Here is a 21,056-nt window from a genome sequence, read left to right as displayed (position 1 = left end):
CCAGGGAGGGTGGCAACTCTTTTGAAATGTTCTCCTATAACTTGGAGCTGGGAACCAGGGCACTGGCTGGAGAGAGATGTGGAATCAAGGAAAAGCCAGCTGGTTTACTAGGGAAGTAGGACAGAGGAGAAGGGGCAAGGGGTAGAGGGAGGTGCATGTATTTGGAGAAATGACTGTGGGTGGGTGGTGGTTTCACGCTGTTTGCCGCGGCGTGTGCAGGGCTCCAGTTCTCCCCTAGTGCGTACATGTGCCCCTAATAATTCGATATGAGCTGATGCCCACGGGGTCACTGGGCCTTTCTGCGCTGCAGAGTGAGTGGAGAGCCTGGAGCCGATTCTCCACAGCCACGGGGGTGGGGCGAGGGGACGTGGGCTGATTGGCTGGTCCTTACCTGATCCATTCATTCAGGGAGCAAACACGGCTGAGCCCATTCTGTGCCAGCTGTAGTTCCAGGCCCTTCAGACAGGATGCAGATCAGCCCCTGTCCCCTAGAAAGTGCTTTCTGCTGGTGGGGGGCGGGGCGCTGCCCAGACACCTGCTGCAGGTGGGAGGAGCAGCCCCGAGGAAGGTTTGCTGTTTCTCAGAAGCAAGATTTGAACCCATTTCCAGGAGGAAGTTGGTGTGTGAGTTCCCTGAGAAGGAGGTTCTTGGAAGGAAGTGGGGTGCAGGAAAGGAGACTGTGGGTGGAGGTAGCAGCTGCAGCACCTGCGGGAATGGGCAGGGAGCTGAGCTGGAACCCCCAGGCTGCCACAGTCCCCCAGCTGCTGAGCTGAGTTAGGGATCTGTGGTAGCATCAGCTGGGAGGTTGTGGAATTTCTCTGGGTGAGTGACCCTCGGCCCGCGTGAGGGAGGGCCCCTGGGCTCCGTGGGGCTCCTGGTGAGTGCAGTGCTCTGGGCCCAGGACTGTGGGGTGAGGCCCCAGGCAGACCTCTCTGCAGTTTTAAGGGCCAAGACTTGGTTCAGGTGACCTATTGTGACCCTGGACAAGTCATTTAACCTGCTGTGCCTGCTTCCTCGCCAGAAAAATGAGAATTGATGGTTCTACTTCAGAATGATCTAGTCTGGATAAAATGAAGTAACCAACCCAGCAGCTGTTACCTCGTTTGCTGAGAGACCATTGGTGTGAGCTGTGGGGCCAAAGGCCTTGTGTTCAAATTCGGATTCTATTTCTAGCTGTGCAATCTTGGGCAGGGGACTCTGTGCGCTCAAGTTTCCTAACCTGTGCAATGGAGACTATACTAACGCCTGCCTTCTGAGGCGTCCAGTGAAGGAATCTGTGTCGTTGCTGAGAAGAGGGGCTGGGTGCCAGCTGCTGTTAGGACGAAGCTTTCAGGCATCCCCGCCGTGTCTGCAGCTACACGATGGTTGTATCTTTTCTCTGCAGTTCCGCCTGGTGGTGAAGACGGCCCTGAAGCTGCTGCTGGTGTTTGTGGAGTACTCGGAGTCCAATGCACCTCTTCTGATTCAGGCCGTCTCTGCTGTCGACACAAAAAGGGGTGAGTGGTCCCTGCCCACTATGTCATCGAAGTAGAAGCGCCTAATGTAAGAAGGCTTCCACTTTTTACGTGTTCAAAACAGAATTAAGAATGAACAGAATTCCCTTTGTGTGGACTTCCCACTGCAGGAAACATATATTTTAGGATAGTTAAGTGTACAAAGATTAGGTTAGGGAGGGAACAGTGAAAGAAGAGCACTGCTGGGCTAACCCATAAAGCTAACCCAGCTTATCTTTATGCTGTCTTCAGCCTCCACGACTGAACACACAGCACCAGTTCCTTATCCTCTTTTCCCATCCTGTTGGGATCACTCGAACTCCCTCCTCTCTTCCCCTCACACCTGCTTGGTTGGCTCTGACCCCAGATGTTCCTTGAATGTTCTCCCTTCCCCGGCATGCCCACCCTCCCCTCTGCTATTGGAGGATTCTTCTGAAGCACAAATTCGGCCACATCGTTTTCCATCTAAAGCCCGCCAGTGGCTTCCCGGTGCCCACAGGATTAGGACCTGACGCTTCACTATCTAGCCCCTGTCCACCCGTCACCTCCGCCTCCTACCCGACTTGCAGCACACCCTCCCTATCTTGGATCAGATGGGCGTATGCTCTCAAAGCCCTCACGCGTCCCTTTTCTCTGCTGTGCTCTTGTCACTGCCCGTCTCCCATGAGTGTGTGCCCTGCTCAAGGGCAGGGTGTCTGTCTCTTCTCGGTGTCCCAGCACCTGGCTGGCCCATAGCAGGCAGGCCTGCTGTACACACTTGATGACGAATGAGCTTTGGATTCAGTTTACTGTAAAGCAGGCCGTGGCTCCTATAATACTGTGAAGCCTGAAGCTAAAATGGGGTGTTTTGTTCTTTTGAAAATATTTTGGTTTTGTTCCTCAGTAGGACATTTTTATTAATATTATCATCCCCACAAAGACTCTAACAGGAACAAAAACATGATAACATTAATTTTTTTTTTTATAACAGTAACACGCTGTAGAAAATTTGGAAAAAACAATGTAAAGGAGACCGTAAAAAATCACCTCTAATCTCACCAGAGAGAATTGTCGTTAACATGTTGGTGTATGGTTTTGTGTGTCTCTGCATGTGCACACACATGTTTATGAACAAGTCAGCCGAGGGACAACTGTCAAAAAGGAATGAGAGGGCTTCCCTGGTGGCGCAGTGGTTGGGAGTCCGCCTGCCGATGCAGGGGACATGGGTTCGGGCCCCGGTACGGGAAGATCCCACATGCCGCGGAGTGGCTGGGCCCATGAGCCATGGCCGCTGAGGCTGTGCGTCCGGAGCCTGTGCTCCACAACGGGAGAGGCCACAACAGTGAGAGGCCCGCGTACCAAAAACAAAAACAAAAACAAAAAAAAAAGGAATGAGAGACCTAAATAGTCCTCTTCGATTCAAACCACTTGTGTCTCTGACTTAGCATTGCTCAGAGACCCACATCCAGGGCTGAATCCAAAGATGAAAGAAAGCAGCTTACTAGTTGCTTTGAAAGTTTGAATACAAGTTAATGAAAGCCATCCAGGACCGTGGGCTGGGCTCCCGCACTTTTCCCACAAACACACAGGCAGACCTCAGTCCCCAGCTCGGTGGATTGCAGGCTGGAGGGGACTCCAGGCCTGTGTGTAGGTGTATCACAGAGGCAGTCCCTAGTGTGTGGTCGGGGGCTGTGAGTCTGGAAAGTGGATCCCAGACAGGGGCAGGTTTCTTTCTGCCACAGCCTGTTGCCATCTGAAGTACGAGCATGAAGACCCTCGTGGCCTCAAGAGCAGATCAGTGGGACTCCCTGAGAATCCTAATGAAGGCTCCCAATGGCTCAGAAGCCAGGCCGGATTTCCCAGGGCCAGTCAATGAGGCCTAAGGCCAAAGGTGGGTATTTGTGGAGAGAGTGAGGCCAGTCCTTTCATCTGTCCTTGGAAGATTCATACTCCATCCTCCAACTCTGGGGGTTGCTTTAGGACAATTAGCAGACTCTTCATTTTCCTGTCCTAAATTTCAGGTAACCCATGGGCCCTTGTCATGGGCGCCATGTTAGAGGGAACAACCTTCTTGTGACCTTCCTTCCTCGGACTGCACATTTCATGGAGGGCATGTTGTGGAGGTAGAGGAGTGATCCCGAGGGCACCCTACCCCCAAGACTCTACCTGCAGACCCAGTCAGAGGCTCTCAGCTATACTCTCTCCTCCAAGACAAAACAATGGCCATCTTTCCCCAATTTGTAAAAATATAAAATCAAAACAGCCAAGGGATTGTTTCTTCAACGTCACGATTTTTGCCTATAAAATTTCTTAAGCTTCTGGCAAGTGCTGTCACCTGTCTGCTACTGAGCACTAGTGGCTGAGAACAGAAAGGAACAACACTGACGGAAAAACTCAGCCAATAGCTTATCACGTGTGGTTCATTCCCATGTTTCTCTATGGCATGTGTGGTCTCGGCCATGATTTTAACATATACATATAACATCATCCTCTTTTACTGCTAGTAAAATTGTTCCTGAACCCTGTGCTGGAATTGGACATCTAAATATGTCATGCTCGGGCTTCCCTGGTGGTGCAGTGGTTGGGGGTCTGCCTGCCGATGCAGTGGACGCGGGTTCGTGTCCTGGTCCGGGAAGATCCCACATGCCGCGGAGCGGCTGGGCCCGTGAGCCATGGCCGCTGGGCCTGCGCGTCCGGAGCCTGTGCTCCGCGGCGGGAGGGGCCGTGGCGGTGAGAGGCCCGCGTACCGCAAGAAAAAAAAAGAAAAAAGAAAAAAAATTCTTAAATATGTCATGCTCTTCTGCAGGAAGCAGCATGACTAGCAGGTGTGTTTCCACCTGGCAAGCTTAGCAGCTGCTCTCGCTCTCCAGTGCCCTCTCAGCTGGACCAGCAGGTAGACAGACGTGCCGGAGGTGACTGAGGGCCAGCCGAGTACGTCCATTTCCACACAAGTTTATAAATAAGCCATAAATTTGACTCTTCAAGGTGGCTTTAGACTCATTTTGGGGGAGATAGGGTGGAGAATGGGCATGTTATAGACTTTTTTAGTAGAAAGGAATTCTTTTGGATGATGAAAACTGTTAAGTTTAAAGAATCAGCAAAGAAAATCAACAAATGAGCTAAAACACCTCAAAAATTACTACCGCCTACGGCAGATGAAGTTGTCTGAGAACAGATTCCTCTGGTTGCTTTATAAACATCACACATCCCACACGTGGGTTAACCAGAAGTGTTCATTTGTGACAATTTGCTGTTAGGCCAAGAGTGGGCCGGTTAGGGAGCAGCAATAAAAGCTGAGGGATCTAGGTGTTTCATAGAGACTAATAAATATGCATGAATTAATGAAAATTAAACGGGCCCCATTTGATCCCGGCAATTGCCCCTTTGGTTCAGGGGCTAGAATGAAATGGTGGATTGGAGTTAGTCTCTAGGGCATGGCTCAGTGTCACACCTGTCTGCACATACTACAGGGGCAGACTCTTTTTTTTTTTTCAGATTTATTATTTATTTATTTATTTTTGGCTGCATGGGGTCTTGGTTGTGGCATGCGGGACCTTCGTTGAGGCATGAGGGAACTTTCGTTGTGGCACGCGGGCTTCTCTCTAATGGTGGCATGCAGGGTTTTTTTTCTCTCTCTAGTTATGGCGCATAGGCTCCAGAGCGTGTGGGCTCTGTAGCTGTAGTGCACGGGTTCCAGAGCATGTGGGCTCTGTAGTTTGCGGCACGCAGTCTCTCTAGTTGAGGCGCGCAAGCTCAGTAGTTGTGGCGCGTGGGCTTAGTTGCCCTGCGACATGTGGGATCTTAGCTCCCTGCCCAGGGATCTAACCCGCGTCCCCTGCATCGGAAGGCGGATTCTTTACCACCGGACCACCAGGGAAGTCCCAGGGGCAACTGTTTTGCCTGCATCTTCAAGTCAGTTTCCCTTCCTAGTGGATGGGGCCAGGCAGGAAGAGAGAAAGGCAGTAAGCACTCATGGAAGCCCACGGGGGGGCCTTGCTTTGTCATTTTGCTATCATCAGAGACTTCCTTTCCTGGGGACCTTCGCTGTGGTGATCAACAGGAAACTGGTCGAGAACCCTCTGCTCCCCTGGGCGGGGTGCCCCTCCCTCTGATTGTATGAGTTTGCCTCTCAGACACAGGGGGCGGCACTTACTTTGTTACCCACGGACTGGGTAACTTATTTTGAAATTTCAGTCATAAATCTTGAGTCCTGCTAATTTGGTTCAGCACTGCTTTTGAAGAAGTTCCATTTTGCATTTGAATGTGAGGTGATGAGATATGACATAATTTTTAAACATGTGTCTAACACATGATTAACAGGGGAAGAGGAATCCAGCCGTCTTTTCAAGCGATCCCGTCTCTGACTTCTGCGCAGGGATACATTGCTCTGTGAAGAATACACAGAGCATGGTGGAGGTTAGAGTGGGCAGAACTCAAGCTCTGTTTCCATTGCTGCTTAGAACAGAAGCATACCTGTTAAGTGTTCATTGATCACGCTGAAAGGCTTGGAACGTGCTGCTGGGACCTTGTATTTGAGCGTTAGAGCAACTTGTGTACAAGGCATCGTGCAAAATAGCTTACTCTTTTCTTTTGGGTTTAATACAGAGACTCGGGGGGAGAGCAAGAGGGAGAAGTGCTGAGCGGTTTATTCTGGGTTGAGGGAGGAGTGCTGCAGTTTGGTGGGGGGAGGACTCCGGCCTGGGAGCCCGTGTGGAAGGCCTATGGGTCCATGTGGGTGTCCTCCACCCACCACCACTGCAGTGGCGGCTACTGCTGTTGGAGTGCCTGCCACGCAACACACGCTGTTCTAAGTGTTCTTCGTATAAAACTCATTTGTTTGACGAATTTATAAGTGCCAGCCATGTGCTTGCAAACATCAGAGAAAAGCCAGGCTGTCATGGAACCTACACTCACTGCAGTGTTTGGGGTGGAGGAAGGGGAGGTGGAGTTGGAGGGAGACGGATGATGATGAAGGAAATTACTGTCTCCTGACGTTCTCCATCAGTGCTCAGGAGAATCGACAAAGTGCTCTACCTCCATGACACCTCACAGTGAGCCTCTAGGGTGGATCCGATCCCGCCAGGTTAGACGCGTCTCTCTAGCCTCTGTTCGTTCCACTACTTTGGGGCTCGGTTTCGTTCTCTGTTATGTGAAGGGGGAAGATCGTGTGGTTTATGATTCTAATACCGGACCATCCCCTACCTACACATACACACACGTAAACCCCAAATGGAGCAACAAAGGTGATGGTGGTAGGGGTGAACTGGACCATTTAGTTCTGACAGGTGGCAGCTCTTGGGACAGTTACGACTGCTGGTGCTTGATACAGGCCAGCTGGAGCCCTGCCAGGGCTATTTGTGTTGAACTAGAAGGTTTCTTCCCCTTCCCCTTCATTCTTCTAAAAAGTTTCTATTTCCTGGTCCCCAAACAGTCAAAGGACAGTGAACACTTATCCCAACAGTGTATGAATACATGCAAATTTCCAGTCTTGAAATCCTTAAATGATAAGAAGGGAGTCAGATATTACAGCTGAAGAACACGATTTTTAATTAAACCAGTGTTTGAGTGTTTTCATTATAATGGATAAACTAGTGCACAGATATGTGTGTCTGCATGAGAGAGAGAGGAAGAGAGGAGATAGTCCAGGTACATCCCTCTCTCTGGGATGCCTGTGGTTGCTTCTTGGCTTTTCCTTCCCCAGGCCCTGTTTGACATGTGTGACCCCAAAGTAAGGAATCAGGAAGCAGTTCTGGACCCCCGAGCCCCACTAGGAACCCTTCGCACTGATGCTCTCCCTCTTGCACAGGCTTTTCTTTACGCATATGTGGGGAGCCCAGTAGAACTCGTGTTTTCGTGTTTTGTACTGAGGTCGGGTGTGAGTGTGAATGACGGAAGTTGTCCTTGTTATAAACATGAGCAAAGGCACTTGGAATGCTTGACCGATTCCTGGACAGTGAGACCCATGACCTACTGACCACACTGATTGTCTTGAGGGCGGAAGCAGTTACTTCGCTGGGCTTTGGAGAACAGGTGTGGACTTCAAAATAGTTTGATGATAAAGATCAGCAAGAAGATAATTTTCAAGAATTTCAAGAATTTCAAGAATTTTCAACAGTTAGCAGGCAAAGGATCATGCTTTTGTGTTCACAATAACAGAGGGTCATAGAAGCTTAGTCCATAGGTTCATAGTTTGGACCAACTGGGCAGCTAGTCCAAAGGAAAAGGCTTTTTGTTCCCTGGCTGGGAGCACCAACAGCCTGTACATCAGACTACATCTGTGTCTTTCACATTGTATAGTAGGTGCCTATTCCTTTTAAAATTCTCCTGTCTTCTCTTCTTTTCTTACTGTGTGCATTTAACCCTCTGGCTCTTTTAAAACTGCCCCAGTTTAACCCACCCATGCCCTCTCAGGGGTCTCCAGTCACTAGTCAGACATTTTATTGAGCACCTACTATGTGCCGGGCACGCTGCCAAGGGCACAGAGGTAAGACAGGACACATCACTGCCCTTGGGGAGCTTTTGTTCTCAAGGCCAGGAAATCAGCTCTGACATAACCCATCCATGAATCAGCATTTGGAACCCACTGGTTTTAGGTTATTTCAGACTTTACTTTTTCAGCAAAAATAAGCCATATCCCTTTGAGATCTTTATAGAGAAAGCAGGAAAGAGCTGCACGTTCCACACTGCCACGCCAAGGGCAAGGCAACACTTCACTGCAGATGTTTATCTCCAGCGTAGGAAATCACATCAGGATGTCGTGTACCCTTTGTGGCCTTGGCCTTGGCTTGGCGATCCTGAACGTGGAGGGTTTCCCTGCCCTCCCTGGAGCCACGGGACAGCCTCCAGCAGCCTCCCCCAGGAGCTCCACTGAGGAGTCACCTCTTGCACGAAACCTTCCTCGACCATCGCACTGCAAGAGACAGACCTCCCTTGCTGAGTGACAGGCTTGGCTAAGCGCTTTGCCTTCTAAGGGCTTTTACCCTGTGCTGAGGTGTGTTCCTGTACTTAGGACTAACTGTTCCATTTGATTATAACCTCTTGATGACAGACTCCCAGAGACCCAGTTCCTTGGTACCTGGTTGATGTTTAAATAGTTATTTGTGCCTTGATTGAATATAACATACTTCTGTTCTTGAAATGTTTGCTAGATGGACGTTTCACAGTTATTGTTTGAAGTCCATTGCTAGAGTGACTGTAAAGCTCTCCTGTGTCCCCTTTCCTTGCAGGAGATGGACATACAGAGAGTACTTACAAAGAATTTCCACACTTGGAGAGTAAAATGCATGGTCTAAAAAAAGCTGCATTCGAATGGATTTTTAAAAAATCACCTATTTAGTATAAAGGGAACTTTTCAAACAAACTGGTAGGCATCCTGACACTGAAGAGTATACATTTTCAAGTAGACAAGGATGACATGGTATATCGTCACCTAATTGGAAACATATTCAAGTCCATCCTAAGAATTGTGTCATGCTTTGAAATGTGGTGACTGAAAGGCACTGCCATCATTGGGTGATAAGTCCCTGGATAAGCTGTGATGTGAATTGGACAAGGAGTGTTGACTTGCTGTTTCTAATGAGTTTTGCTTTATTCCTAGGAGTCAAACCTTGGTCAAATATCATGGAAATCCTGGAGGAAAAGGATGGGGTCGACACGGAGTTGCTGGTTTATGCAATGACTTTAGTGAACAAGGTCGGTTGATGTTCGTTATTGGTTGAACTGTGTCCCCCCACCACAAAAGATGTGTTTCTGTAGATGTGTTCCTGAAGTCCTAACCCCTGGTACCTGTGAATGTGATCTTATCAGGAAATAGGATCTTTGCAGATGTAATCAGGTTAAGATGAGGTCATTAGGGTGGGCTCTAATCCAATAGGACTGGTGTCCTTATAAGAAGAGGAAAAGAGATAAACATAGAGGGAAGACAAGTTAGACACACATACATGAGGAAGACAGCCAGTGAAAGCAGGGGCAGAGATTGGAGTGATACATCTATAAGCTGAGGACCGCCAAAGGATGCTAAGGGTTGTCAGCAGCCAATCCCGGATGAAGCAAGGAAGGATCCTACCCTAGAGCCATCGGAGAGAGCACGGCCCTGCCGACACCTTGATGTCAGACTTCTAGTCTCTCCACCTGGGAGAGAATAGATTTCTGGGGTTTTTTCTTCTTCAGAAAACCAGTTTTTTATTTTTAAAGCTCTGCCATGTTTCTAGTGGGTGCCGAGGGTCACCTGCCACACTCATACCAGGTGGTCCATGTAGCCAGCAAACAGTCCGGCCATCAGCAGGCCAGGCCAGAGAGGTCCACTGGCGGGGGGGGTGGGGGGGTGGTTCTGCCTTGCTGCTGGTCCTGATAACTTCTTGCTCCAATTCATCTACAATAATTTTGCCCTCCAAGTCCCAGATCTTGATGCTGAGCCAGCGGCAGCACAGAGCCAGTAGCATTTAGGACTGAAGCACAGGGCGTTGATGAGGTTCCCACCATCTAGCGTGTGAAGGTGCTTGCCTTTGTTGAGGTCCCACAACTTGGCCTGGCCATCCTTGCCTCCAGAAGCACGGAGGGATCCATCTGGAGAGATGGTCACAGTGTTCAGGCAGCCTGTGTAGCAAATGTGATTGGTCTTCAGCTTACAGTTTACCAAGTTCCATACCTAATTTCTGTTGTTTTAAGCCTCTCAGTTTGTGGTACTTTGTTACGGCAGCCCTAGGGAACTAGTACACTAGTTCTAAAATTTCTAGTTCTAAAATGAAAATCTAAAATTTGCCCTCTGAAGAAGCAGCACATCGTGTGCACCCCCATGGCGGGAACACCCTTCAGCATGCCTCTTTGCAAGAGAAAACCCTTCACACCCACGTGTGGCATGTGTGCAATGTGTGCTGGTGCTCGTACCTGTGAAGGCCTGAGAGTCTGCATGCTTTCTGTGCTGTGGTTCTTTCCAGTGAAACCGGAAAGAGGGTAGCGAGAATTTTATGGCTACTCGTCCTATCAAGATGTCCCCTTGAAAACATTTTTCCTTAAGAATATAGATTAGCAAGTTTTACTCTAAGGAAATCATTCACAATCAGACAGAAAAGCAAGCACTCTGTTCCGTGACCTACTGACTTCTGACTGCTGGGGGCGAGGTATGGATTCCTGAGGGCGGGCCCCGTCCTCCTCCTGTGATGGTGACCTCACCCTTGTGCTCCCTTTCCTCCCATTACGTCCTCCCTGGTCACCAGCTTGTGTCCATCCTGAGAGGTGCTCTGACTGTGGGTCCCATGCTGACCTGGGACAGCCCACTCTCAGGACTGGAGCTCCTTCATCCCAGTGCTTGGGCCCCTTCCTCATTAATAATTGAGGGAGGGTGGGGTTGTTTCTCTTCCCTGGACCCCAGACGCTACATCAGCCACCCCAAGATCCTCCCTTTTTGTGCCCCAGGCTGCCGGGTGCAAGCCTGAGGACCAACTGCAGTGATCATTAGTTCTTCAGAAAGGACCCAGAATCTCTTCCTGAAATGTAACTGGAGAAACATTTCTCCTCATGACTGGGGACAAATTAGTAGAAAGCAACATAATTATGAAGAGTAATTCTACTAGATATTAAAATGTTGTGCAGACTCTAAGGATTAAAACAATGTGGTCTTGACTCTTTCCTCAGCAGATGGCTGAAGCAGAGGGGCTGTGAAACAGACCTCAATGCACAGGACGACTCACCCTGTGATTGAAATCCATAGGGATGGTCAGCTTTATTCATGACTGGGAGAGGTTTTGATAAATGGAAATAAACAGAAACATACTTTGACTGTATACCAAAATAAATTTCAGGTAGATTAAAGAGTGTAACATATCAAACTGTAGAAAACTGAGGAAAAACTAGAGGTGAAGATTAACTGGTCTCTAGTTGCCGAATGATAAAATAGTCAAAAGGATTCCAAAGCAAAGGACTTAAATATTTCACTGTATAAAACTATGAACTATAAAACATCTTATTTGTAAAATGAAATCCAAAACAAAAACTAAAGGCAAGTGACAAACTGGGAAATTGTTTGCAAAAAACTGGGCAGGAAATCATACTATCCTAAAAATATATTAAGAACTCAGTTGAAAAACGAATGACATTAACCCTACTAAGATTAAAAGAAATATATAGTAAAACAACAAGCCATTTTCTCCGGGTCACGTGGGCAGGGATTGCTTTTTAATGAAATGCCGTCTGTTGATGAGGTCACAGGAAGTTTCCTACAGTCCTGGTGGGGAATGGGCATCACTTTTCTGGAAGATAATCCTAAGAATTTGGTTTTTATTTTCAAAGCTCTTTGTGAGTTGATTTCACCATGCAATTTGAAAGCAATTTTTTGAAGATGAAGGTCACCTATTTCCTGTCGTTTTCAGTCACTGCCATTGTTTCGGAAAACATTAAATTCAGCAGAAATGGCATTTTCACTCTTGCACAGTGTTTTCATCGTAATGCTCTCCACGTTAGTGGTAGAGGCCATGCTTGGCTGTGTAAGGATCCCAGCAGCAGCCGCATGGCGTGGGCATCCTGCTGCCAATCACTGGCAAGGACCCAGCACGTGTCACACTCTCCTTGACACCATAAGGCATCTAACGTCCAGGAATTCCTCACTTACTCTTTCTCTTCTGCCAGTTCCGTCTCATCTTTTGTTCTGGGCCAGGAAGGTCCTGAGGACATGATTCTAAGTGTCATCCTTTCCTCAAAAAGGTCAGCAGGCCGCTGGCACCCACACTGGGTTTGTTTTCTGTTGTTGAATTTTAGTCACGTTTATCGTTCCAGTGAGTAACATCTTCTGAGATCCTAAACATCATAACACATTGAAATGCTAATACGGGTCTGGAAACAATTCAGACTCTGAAATGTGGGAAATTATACTGCTTTTCTAACTTTTCTTTCAGCAAGATGGAAGCTGGCCTAATAACATGGAATTCAAAACATTAACATTTTTATGACAAAACAAGGGTATGAAATTCTAGCCTGCTCATGGTTCTGAAACTGAAGTCTGCTCCCCTTGTTAAACAGGGAGATTAATGAGGGGTTCCAGGATCCAGAATAACACCCCCCTGAACTCTCCCCACACCCCCAAACCATGTCTTCAGAAGATCTGAGGGAGCGTCAGAAACGCACCGTTTCTCACCCTGCAAGCTGAAATTGCGTGGTGCCCTGTCCTGATCCAGCTGCAATCTCCTAGGTGGGATTCCCCGCTTTGGGGGCTCAGATATTGACCACCTTGTAGAATCAGATGAAGCAGGTGGGGGGCGGGGGATGAGTTATAAGAGCCATTACCATGGGGCTGGCTTGGAGCGGTCAGGGAAGGTGACCCCAGGGAGCCCTGGGGAGGGAAGCTGCTCTAGCGGAGCCAGCGGGTGAGTTACCTGATGGGATTCACACTGAGCATTTGTTTTTAGATTCGATTATATTGTTTTTTTTAATTACCATATAGTAAAATTGACTTTTTCCTCTTGGTATTTAGCTGTGTAAGTTTTAACACATATATAGTTATGGATAACCTTCACAATTAGCATATAGAACGGCTCCATCTCCCCTCAAATCTCGCTCATGTTATCCTTTTATAATGACATCCTGATCACCTGTTCATGCCCCTGGCCACCACTGATTTATTCTCTATCACTCTAGTTCTATTATTTAAAAAATGGGAATCATGCAGGATGTGACCCTTCGAGGCTGGCTTCTCTCACTCAGCGCAGTGCCTTAGAGATTCATCTATGTTACCACGCGTATTAATAGTTTGCTCCTTTCTGCTGCTGTATGGTGTGCCATTGTATAATATAAATATGCCGCCATTTGTTATCTCTTCATCTACTGAAGGAGATTTGGGTGCTCACAGCTTTTGGCTTTCACAGATGCTGCTGCTATGAACACTTGTGTACAGGCTTTCACCGTACTGGTTTTACCCCACAAGAAAGATTTGATGGGATCAGTGAAAACCCAGGGACTGGAAAATAAAATGTCCTTTAGGACAGAGATTTCTCCCTCTGAGAGAGGCTGTAAAGATTTACTTGTCACAAACCCTGGCAAGACAAGGTCCGAGAGAAACCAGGAAGGGGGTCCTGAGTGTCGTCTGAGAGTGAAGGCGTCAAGAGACATTTGCTCATAGACTTTTCTGGAGTGGCTGCCTCCTTTGCCAGAAATAGGCACCTTAGCAGTGGTCGTCAGGGTAGAAATGGGAGGACAGGGCCCAGGAGGGGTGGGAGTGTGGCAGCGTTTGCTGAACGTGTCAGAGAATCAGCTGAAAAGACGTGAGTGTGTTTCTGGGCCGCACAGTCCCCTCCCCGTGCAGGCGGAGAACGAAGCTGTCTTTGACAAGATCAAGCGCATTCAGGGTGGTATGGCCATGGACTGGAGAAGCTGTCTTTGATCGTGGTGGAAGGCCAGCTCCCCTGCAGCCACCCATGAGAGGTGGTGGGACGTGGGTGTGGCTCAAGCCCACATTTTCACCGTGGAAATAACAGATGTCCTCTCAGTCAGTACCCTCAGATCTGGGCCTCTTATTAAGCAAGGGCTCTCTGACCTGTTTGGTTCTACAGACCTAATTATTTAATAGAAATCTCCCCACCAACCCATCGTGGTTGGGCTTGCTAAGGCAATGGGGACTAGGTCCAGGAATTTAACCTCCTGGAAACTTCTGAGAGAAGGAACCTCAGTTGACTCTCAGCAGGGAAAATAGGGAAGAAGAAAGGAGGGGAACAGGGAGGTGAGGAGACTGCCAGAGGCCCCTCTCTGTGCCCATCCTACCCCCCACCCCCCACCCCCCACTGCGGTGTAGAAAGTTTTGAATCTAGCCCTGAATGTCTACTCACCTGTGATTGGCAGGTCAGCAGTCAGTCAGGGCACCTCCAATCATTAGCCCTGCCCTGGCATTTCTATCACCATTTCCCTCTCCTCATCTTTTAACAAGTTCTGGAGTTTTCACTAAAACCAAAAGATGGACTTGTTCTGATGAGAGGGTTCTTTGGACAGGTGTGTACTTTTTCAGTTAACTCAGTGGACTGCTATCTGCTAATGCAGCAGTGACTGCCTTGCCCCGCATCTGCAGACCCCTGTGTGTGCTTCCACACTTGGCCACTGAGGTGTGAGCACCTGTTTATTTATTACAGCTGCTGACTGGTTCACAGCCTCCTGTTCTGTGTCCTTGCTGGGGCCCCTGATGGATTAAGCTGTCGCATCCCAGTTATTTTTCTTCAGTGTCTGGTCTCAACAGCAGTGAGTTGTATCCTGTTTGTTCAGCATAGAAAGAAAACAGCCATTATTTGGGTTATGAGCAGAGACATTCTTTCCAATATTAGTAGCCCCAAAATAGAAGTGTTAAAAGAAGTTGGTGCTGTGAGACGATCCTTAAGAAACTACTGGTCTTTTTTTCTTGCAAGGCAAGTCACCATGTTTAGAGCATTTTTGAAATGCAATAATAGTGAAATAAATAGGGAGTCGAGACCTTGAAATTTCAGGCCAGAGTAGTTTGTGTAGAAGGCACAGGTGTGTGAGGAAAGGAGACCGGAATAGCAGGTCTGAGGGCAGGGTTTTATTAGTTATTATTTAGTAACTTCCTGTTACCTCAGGCGAATCCTTCCCTCCCCTGATTTCATCTCCCTCGTTTATAAGATAAGGGACTTTGAGTAAATCACCTCAAGGGTCCTTCTGGTTCTAAGCAGAAGCCTGATCTGAGCTATCATCCTTCTTTTAAGAGAAGCAGAACTCACAGAGAAGTCAGCTTTTTCTTTCTTGGGTTATCTTTTTGTCTCTTGGTTGCCGCTTTGAAATTTCTCATGTTTTGCTAAATGTCTTAGACCAAGGGGAAGGCCTGCCGAACTGAAAGATAAGGGAGTCATTCAATTGTCATCACTCCAGCTGTTGGTAGATCAATCTTAACGGGAGTTTTTCTGATCACTGAGTATGTTAGTTTTTAATTGCCATGGAACACGTTACCACAAATTTAGCAGCTTGAAATATCCCAGGCTTATCACCTCACAGTTTCTGTGGGGCAGGGTCCAGGCACCACCTCGCTGGGTCCTCTGCTCACAAGAGTCTCACAAGGCGGCAGTCAAGGTGTCAGCCAGGGCTGGTGTCTCGTCTGAAGCTTGGGGTCCCCTTCCAAGCTTCTGTGGTTGTTAGCAGAGCTCATTTCCTTGCAGCTGTGGAACTCATGGCGGCTTGCTGCTGCTTCTGGGACAACAGGATAATCTCTCTTCTAGTCTCTGTGCTCAGAAAAGGCCTAAACCCACTTTTAAATGGCTCACGTGATTAGGTCAGGACCACCCGGCTACTCTCCCCTTTGATTAACTCAGAATCAACTGATTTGGGACCTTAATGACATCTGTAGAATGCTTTCACCTTTGCCATATAATGTCACCTGATCATGGGAGTGTCCTCCCTATCCTCAAGGGGTGGGAATTGTATAGCACCTGTATCCCAGGGGACGGAATCTTGGGGTTCATTCTGCTTACCACACTGGAGAAGCTTTTTCTCAAATGAACTTAGCATCTGTTTGCTTTGCCCCACATTGCTATACTCGTGGCCACTGGCTGCCATGCAAAACATGCCCTGAGAGGCTTGTGACCGTCCCCTAAGACATGTCTGTGTCCTGTTCCTTCTCCATCCAGACCTTGTCAGGATTGCCAGACCAAGACACCTTCTACGATGTGGTGGACTGCCTGGAGGAGCTGGGCATTGCAGCTGTGTCCCAGCGGCACTTGACCAAGAAAGGAACTGACCTGGACTTGGTGGAGCAGTTGAACATCTATGAGGTAACAGGATCTGTGTATGCCTTTCGTAGGGCCTCATGCAGCCTGGACGAACGTCAGAGGCTGAGGGAAACATACTCTAGACCAGTGGCTCTGAGTGTGATGTGGCAGCAACCGCAACACCTTGGAACTGCCAAAATGCAGGTTCTCAGGCCCCGCCCCAGACCCGCTGAGTCAGAAACTCTAAGGGTGGGCCCAGATTGATTAATTGCTATTTTATTTTAGAGAACATTCATTCCGAATGAGGGGTGGTGGGGACGGAGGCACACAGATCGTGTTTCTTATCCTCGGATAGGGGTGGAACTTCCGGCAGGGTTCTACATAATTTGTAGGGTCCAGTGCAAAATGAAAATGCGGGGAAAAAGTGCTATTAAAGATACTAAACTTTTCACTTTCTTCTGCTTTCTCTCTCACCTTGTCATGGTGGGCTTTTTTTATTTGCTAAAGGTATGTACGCATTGAAGACTACTTGGGAAATACCAAAAAGTGTAAGAGAAAGAAACCGCCCATGATTTTATTACTAACCGTGGTTAACATTTTGGTCTGTTTTTCTAGTCTTTTTTTGTAAATGCATAGACTATTAACTCCGGAGATAATAGTGTGTATACAGTGTTGTGTACTGAATCTTTATTAGTAAATATTTTGGAACCATTTACTTTTGTCATTGAATCGTCTTCAAGAATTTCATTTTATTAGGAACATAATAGCCTGTCTGTATGCAAGTACCTTAATACATATAACCAGTCCCTGTTTTCTCAGATTTAGATTGCTTCCAAGTTTTTGAAAATGATAAATGCTGTTATAATGAACAGCTTTATTCATAAATTTGTGTGCACAGCTAGAGTCCTAGGAGGGATATTTCCCAGCTGAATGGCTCCATTGTGATCTTCACTGGGTAGAAGTGGAGAAACTGACATGTAACTCATTACTTCCTTAAAGTTACTGTCATAATAAGTGACAAGCTGAGGAACAGAACAGAATTATCTTTGTATGATCTTAGGAAAAATCACTGGAAACTGAGCCAGAGAGATCTGCTGTCAGAGCCTAAAGCTTCCCACAGCTGGCCAGCTCTTTTGCCCCTGCTCTGGGCATCTTCTCCTCTAATGAAGCCTCACTTACCCAGTAATCTGCCCACACTTTCATGTTTTATTATCAGTGGGTGGTGGAGGAGTATGTTCTCATGGCTCCTAAGAGACAGGATAAAGTAGGAATTAAGTAAGAATACTAAAGATGGAGAAGGAAGGGACTAAAGACAGTTGGCTCACATCAAGGTAGAAGGACGTTGGCTCACATCAAGGTAGAAGGACGTTTCCCAGTACATATACCTCCCTTTCTTTACCCCCTTCCCCCTGGTCAGAGCTCCAATCTCTGAGACTCTGCTCAACCAGGGGCTTGTATTATCATAGCTTTGGATTCTGTGTGGTCAGTGTATATCAGAAGATAGCATAATGCAGGTGAATTGCCTACTAGTGAACCAACTGGGAGAGCATTTTGAAAAGTAGCCTGGATACCTCCCCCAGAAGACTACTTCTGGTTTCAGGGCATACTTTCTCTCCAGTCTACCTGACTCTCAAGCTACCTCCCCATCTTCCTCTTTCCATTCATGCCAAACGTTTTAAAAGATGTCCTGTGTTCACCGTCTTCCTTTTGTCAAATGGCATTTGCTTAATTTTTTTTTTTTTTTTTTTTTTTTGCGGTACGCGGGCCTCTCACCGCTGTGGCCTCTCCCGTTGCGGAGCACAGGCTTCGGACGCTCAGGCCCAGCAGCCATGGCCCACGGGCACAGCCGCTCCGCGGCATGTGGGATCCTCCCAGACCAGGGCACGAACCCGTGTCCCCTGCATCGGCAGGTGGACCCCCAACCACTGCGCCACCAGGGAAGCCCCATTTGCTTAATATTTTAACATTAAGTACATATCATTCACAAATGTAGATTATATGTTTCACTCAAAGAACAAGAAAACAAACACCCGTTGTGATGGTTAACTTCATGTGTCAGCTTGACTGGGCCACGGAGTGCCCAGATATTTGATCAGACATTATTCTGTGTCTGTGTAGGTATTTCTGGATGAAATTAACATTCACATTGGTAGACTGAGTAGTGAAGATTGCCCTCCTCCATGTGGGTGGGCCTCATTCAATCTACTGGAGGCCTGAATAGAACAAAAGGCTGAGCAGGAGAGAATTCACTCTCTGCTGATGGTAATGAGCTGGGACATAGTTTGCCTCTTACCTTTGACCTCTGGCTAGAACTAACACCATTGGCTCCCTTGGTTCCCAGGCATTTGGACCACAGATCTTGGTACTTCTCAGCTGCCATAATCATGTCAGCCAACTCCTTACACTGAATCTCCATATATATCCTATTTGTTCTGTTTCTTTGGAGAGCTCTAATACACTCATGTATTTAAGAAGTAGAATATTACCAGTAACTCGGAAGTGTCCTTGATGGCCCTTCCTGGTGTCATCCAACTAATTTCCAGCACTGTCCTCTTTTTTTTTTAAAATAATTTTGTCTGAAAATAACTTATTCTGTGAGCTAACACAAAGGATCAGATTATCAAATAAGAGTTGACAGATCTGAGATCTTGCTACCTATAGCAGAGCTATACTAATCTATCTAGGCTAATCATTTCCAGAATACAGAGGTGCAGAGACCTGTGACTCCCAGGTTTTTTATTCATATATCAGACATGTGCTTTCTGACCCAGAACAATAGATGAGGTCTCCAAGTGTGGTTCACGCGTCACCTCGCCCAGTGAGTAAGTTGCTTCATAACTATGAAGGCTTTCTACTACATAGTCCAGAGAGTCATGGCGTATAAATCCATAAATTCTGTGTTTATTTAGTGTAGGCGATCCTTAGCCAATCCTACCCTGCTAATTAAGGGCATTCCAGAAACAAGAACTCTCATTTTAGCAAATATCATCAGGCTGTTTGTTAGATAGTCTAGTTATTAGCATATTTACAAAAGATTAGATGGGGTCATTGTCTTCTTTGTTTCCGCAGAAGCATCACTACTACAAAAGGAGTGGAGGGATCACAGCCCAGCTGTTTTAACTCCTTCCTCCCTGTCTGTATCCCTAAACAACATACTAATTTTGTCTTTTTATGAATGGAACCATACCTTTGGTGTCCTCCTACAGTTTCTCTTTTTGCTTATTGTTTTTGAGACCTACCCATGTTGTTATGTGAAGTTCTAGTTCGTTCACTTTCACTGCTGATGAATATATCCCAATTTATTTATCTGCTCTTCTCTTGATGGATGTCGGCTGGTTACAGTTTTGTTGCCATGACAATGCTACCATGACCGTTCTTTTCTGCGTGTGTGTGCGCGCGTGTGCCCAATACTCTTTATGTTTACATATCAATGCTATACTCGCTTTGTAAAAATATTTAGACGTTTTTCTTCTTTCTCTCTGCCCTTGTCTCTGGTCTTTGATTATTTGATAGAATTCCCTTGGGAAATTGGGTGGACCTGTGATGATGATGGTGATGGGGCAGAGGAGGAGTGTGTGTGTTTGTGTGTGTGTGTGTTGGAGGCAAGAGATCTTTGGTAAGTATGTTTTTTCTATGGGTATTGGTCTATTTAAACTTCCTATCTTTATGTAGATCAGTTTTTCTGAATCATGTTTTCCTAGGAAATTATCCACTTTATCTGGATTTTTAAACTGATTACTAAAGAGATATATAAATAGTCTCTTAGGAATGTTTTTAATTTCCTCTTGTTCAGAAGTTATTTTCCTTTGTTAATTTTTGTGTTTGCAATTTCTCCCTTTTTTTCCTCTGGGGTAACTAGTGGTTTGTCTGTTTTGTCGTTGTTGTTAATTTTGACTTACGTATGATTTTCAGTGCTCTTCTGTTTTGTAACTCAAAACGTTTTTATCTCTATAATTTCCCTCTTTAATTTTCTTTCAGTTTACTTTGTTGTTCTTTTTTGAGATTTTTAAGTTGTTTATTTACTTTATTTCCTTTTATCCTTTAACCATCCTCGCATTCCTGGACTGTAACCCACTTGGTCATGATGTATTCTTTTGTAAAGTGTGCTGTTGGAATTCTGTTCGATACTAATTTATTTAGGATTTTTACGCAAGTAGTCATAAGTAAGATTGGCCTCCCTCTCAGCCTCCGCCCTCTTCCTTTCTTCCTTTTCTGTATGCCGTCCCTAGTAGCTTGGGCATCACTGTTATGCTAGCATCATAAAAAGATGATGCTGGTGGTCATGAAACCACTTTTGTAAGTTGCTCCTGTAGAACGCACTCCCGGCGACTATGTCTATGGATGTCTCTAGGGTACCTCTCTGATTGTTCCTCCTCGATGTTCCTCCCGTGGATCTTTCTTCTCTGTCTCTTCCCTTTCAGTGTTGGGGTTTCCTTATCAGACCTCCTCCTCTCTCAGTACATGCAGCCTGCACTATGATTCACCCAGTGAATTCAGCAGCTTTTGAGGCTGGTGGCTGATACCTTGACCCTGAGCTTCCTGCCAAGACTCCTGGCTGCCTGACCCTCTGCCTGCTTGTCTTTTTGTATTACGTTCATTCATTCATTGAGGGTATGTCACATACTCTGCTAGGGCTGAAAATACAGAGCTAGAAGATCTGTCCCTGCCCCAAGCAACTTTCATGATGTGGTCTAAGACAAGCAGGTGGCTGGTTCCCCCAGCAGCTAAATGTGATGGCACAGGAAGGGACACGGAACATGCCAGAGGAGCTCAGACTATGTCAGTCACAGCCACCTGGAGGCTGCACGTGACATGTATCCAGCCCTAACGAAACCTTTTATTTTTCTCCCATGACAAAAACAAAAATCCCACACAATCTGTTCATTTCTCCGTC

General features: G+C 46.8%; 1 protein-coding gene across 2 annotated transcripts in view; it reads left to right on the top strand.

Moving 5' to 3' along the window:
* FHOD3 (formin homology 2 domain containing 3) overlaps positions 1-21,056 on the top strand; it is a 494,793-nt gene that overhangs the window by 292,163 nt on the left and 181,574 nt on the right. For both annotated transcript variants that reach the window (XM_065890566.1, XM_065890567.1), the window contains exons 7-9: positions 1,385-1,496; positions 9,070-9,164; positions 16,082-16,225. In XM_065890566.1, the coding sequence (XP_065746638.1) occupies positions 1,385-1,496; positions 9,070-9,164; positions 16,082-16,225 (351 nt within the window). The remainder of the gene's footprint in view (positions 1-1,384; positions 1,497-9,069; positions 9,165-16,081; positions 16,226-21,056) is intronic.

The sequence above is a fragment of the Phocoena phocoena genome, chromosome 13 (assembly GCF_963924675.1).
Source record: "Phocoena phocoena chromosome 13, mPhoPho1.1, whole genome shotgun sequence".
In the NCBI taxonomy this organism is placed as follows: Eukaryota; Metazoa; Chordata; class Mammalia; order Artiodactyla; family Phocoenidae; genus Phocoena; species Phocoena phocoena.
This window is presented reverse-complemented; position numbering and strand designations above follow the sequence as displayed.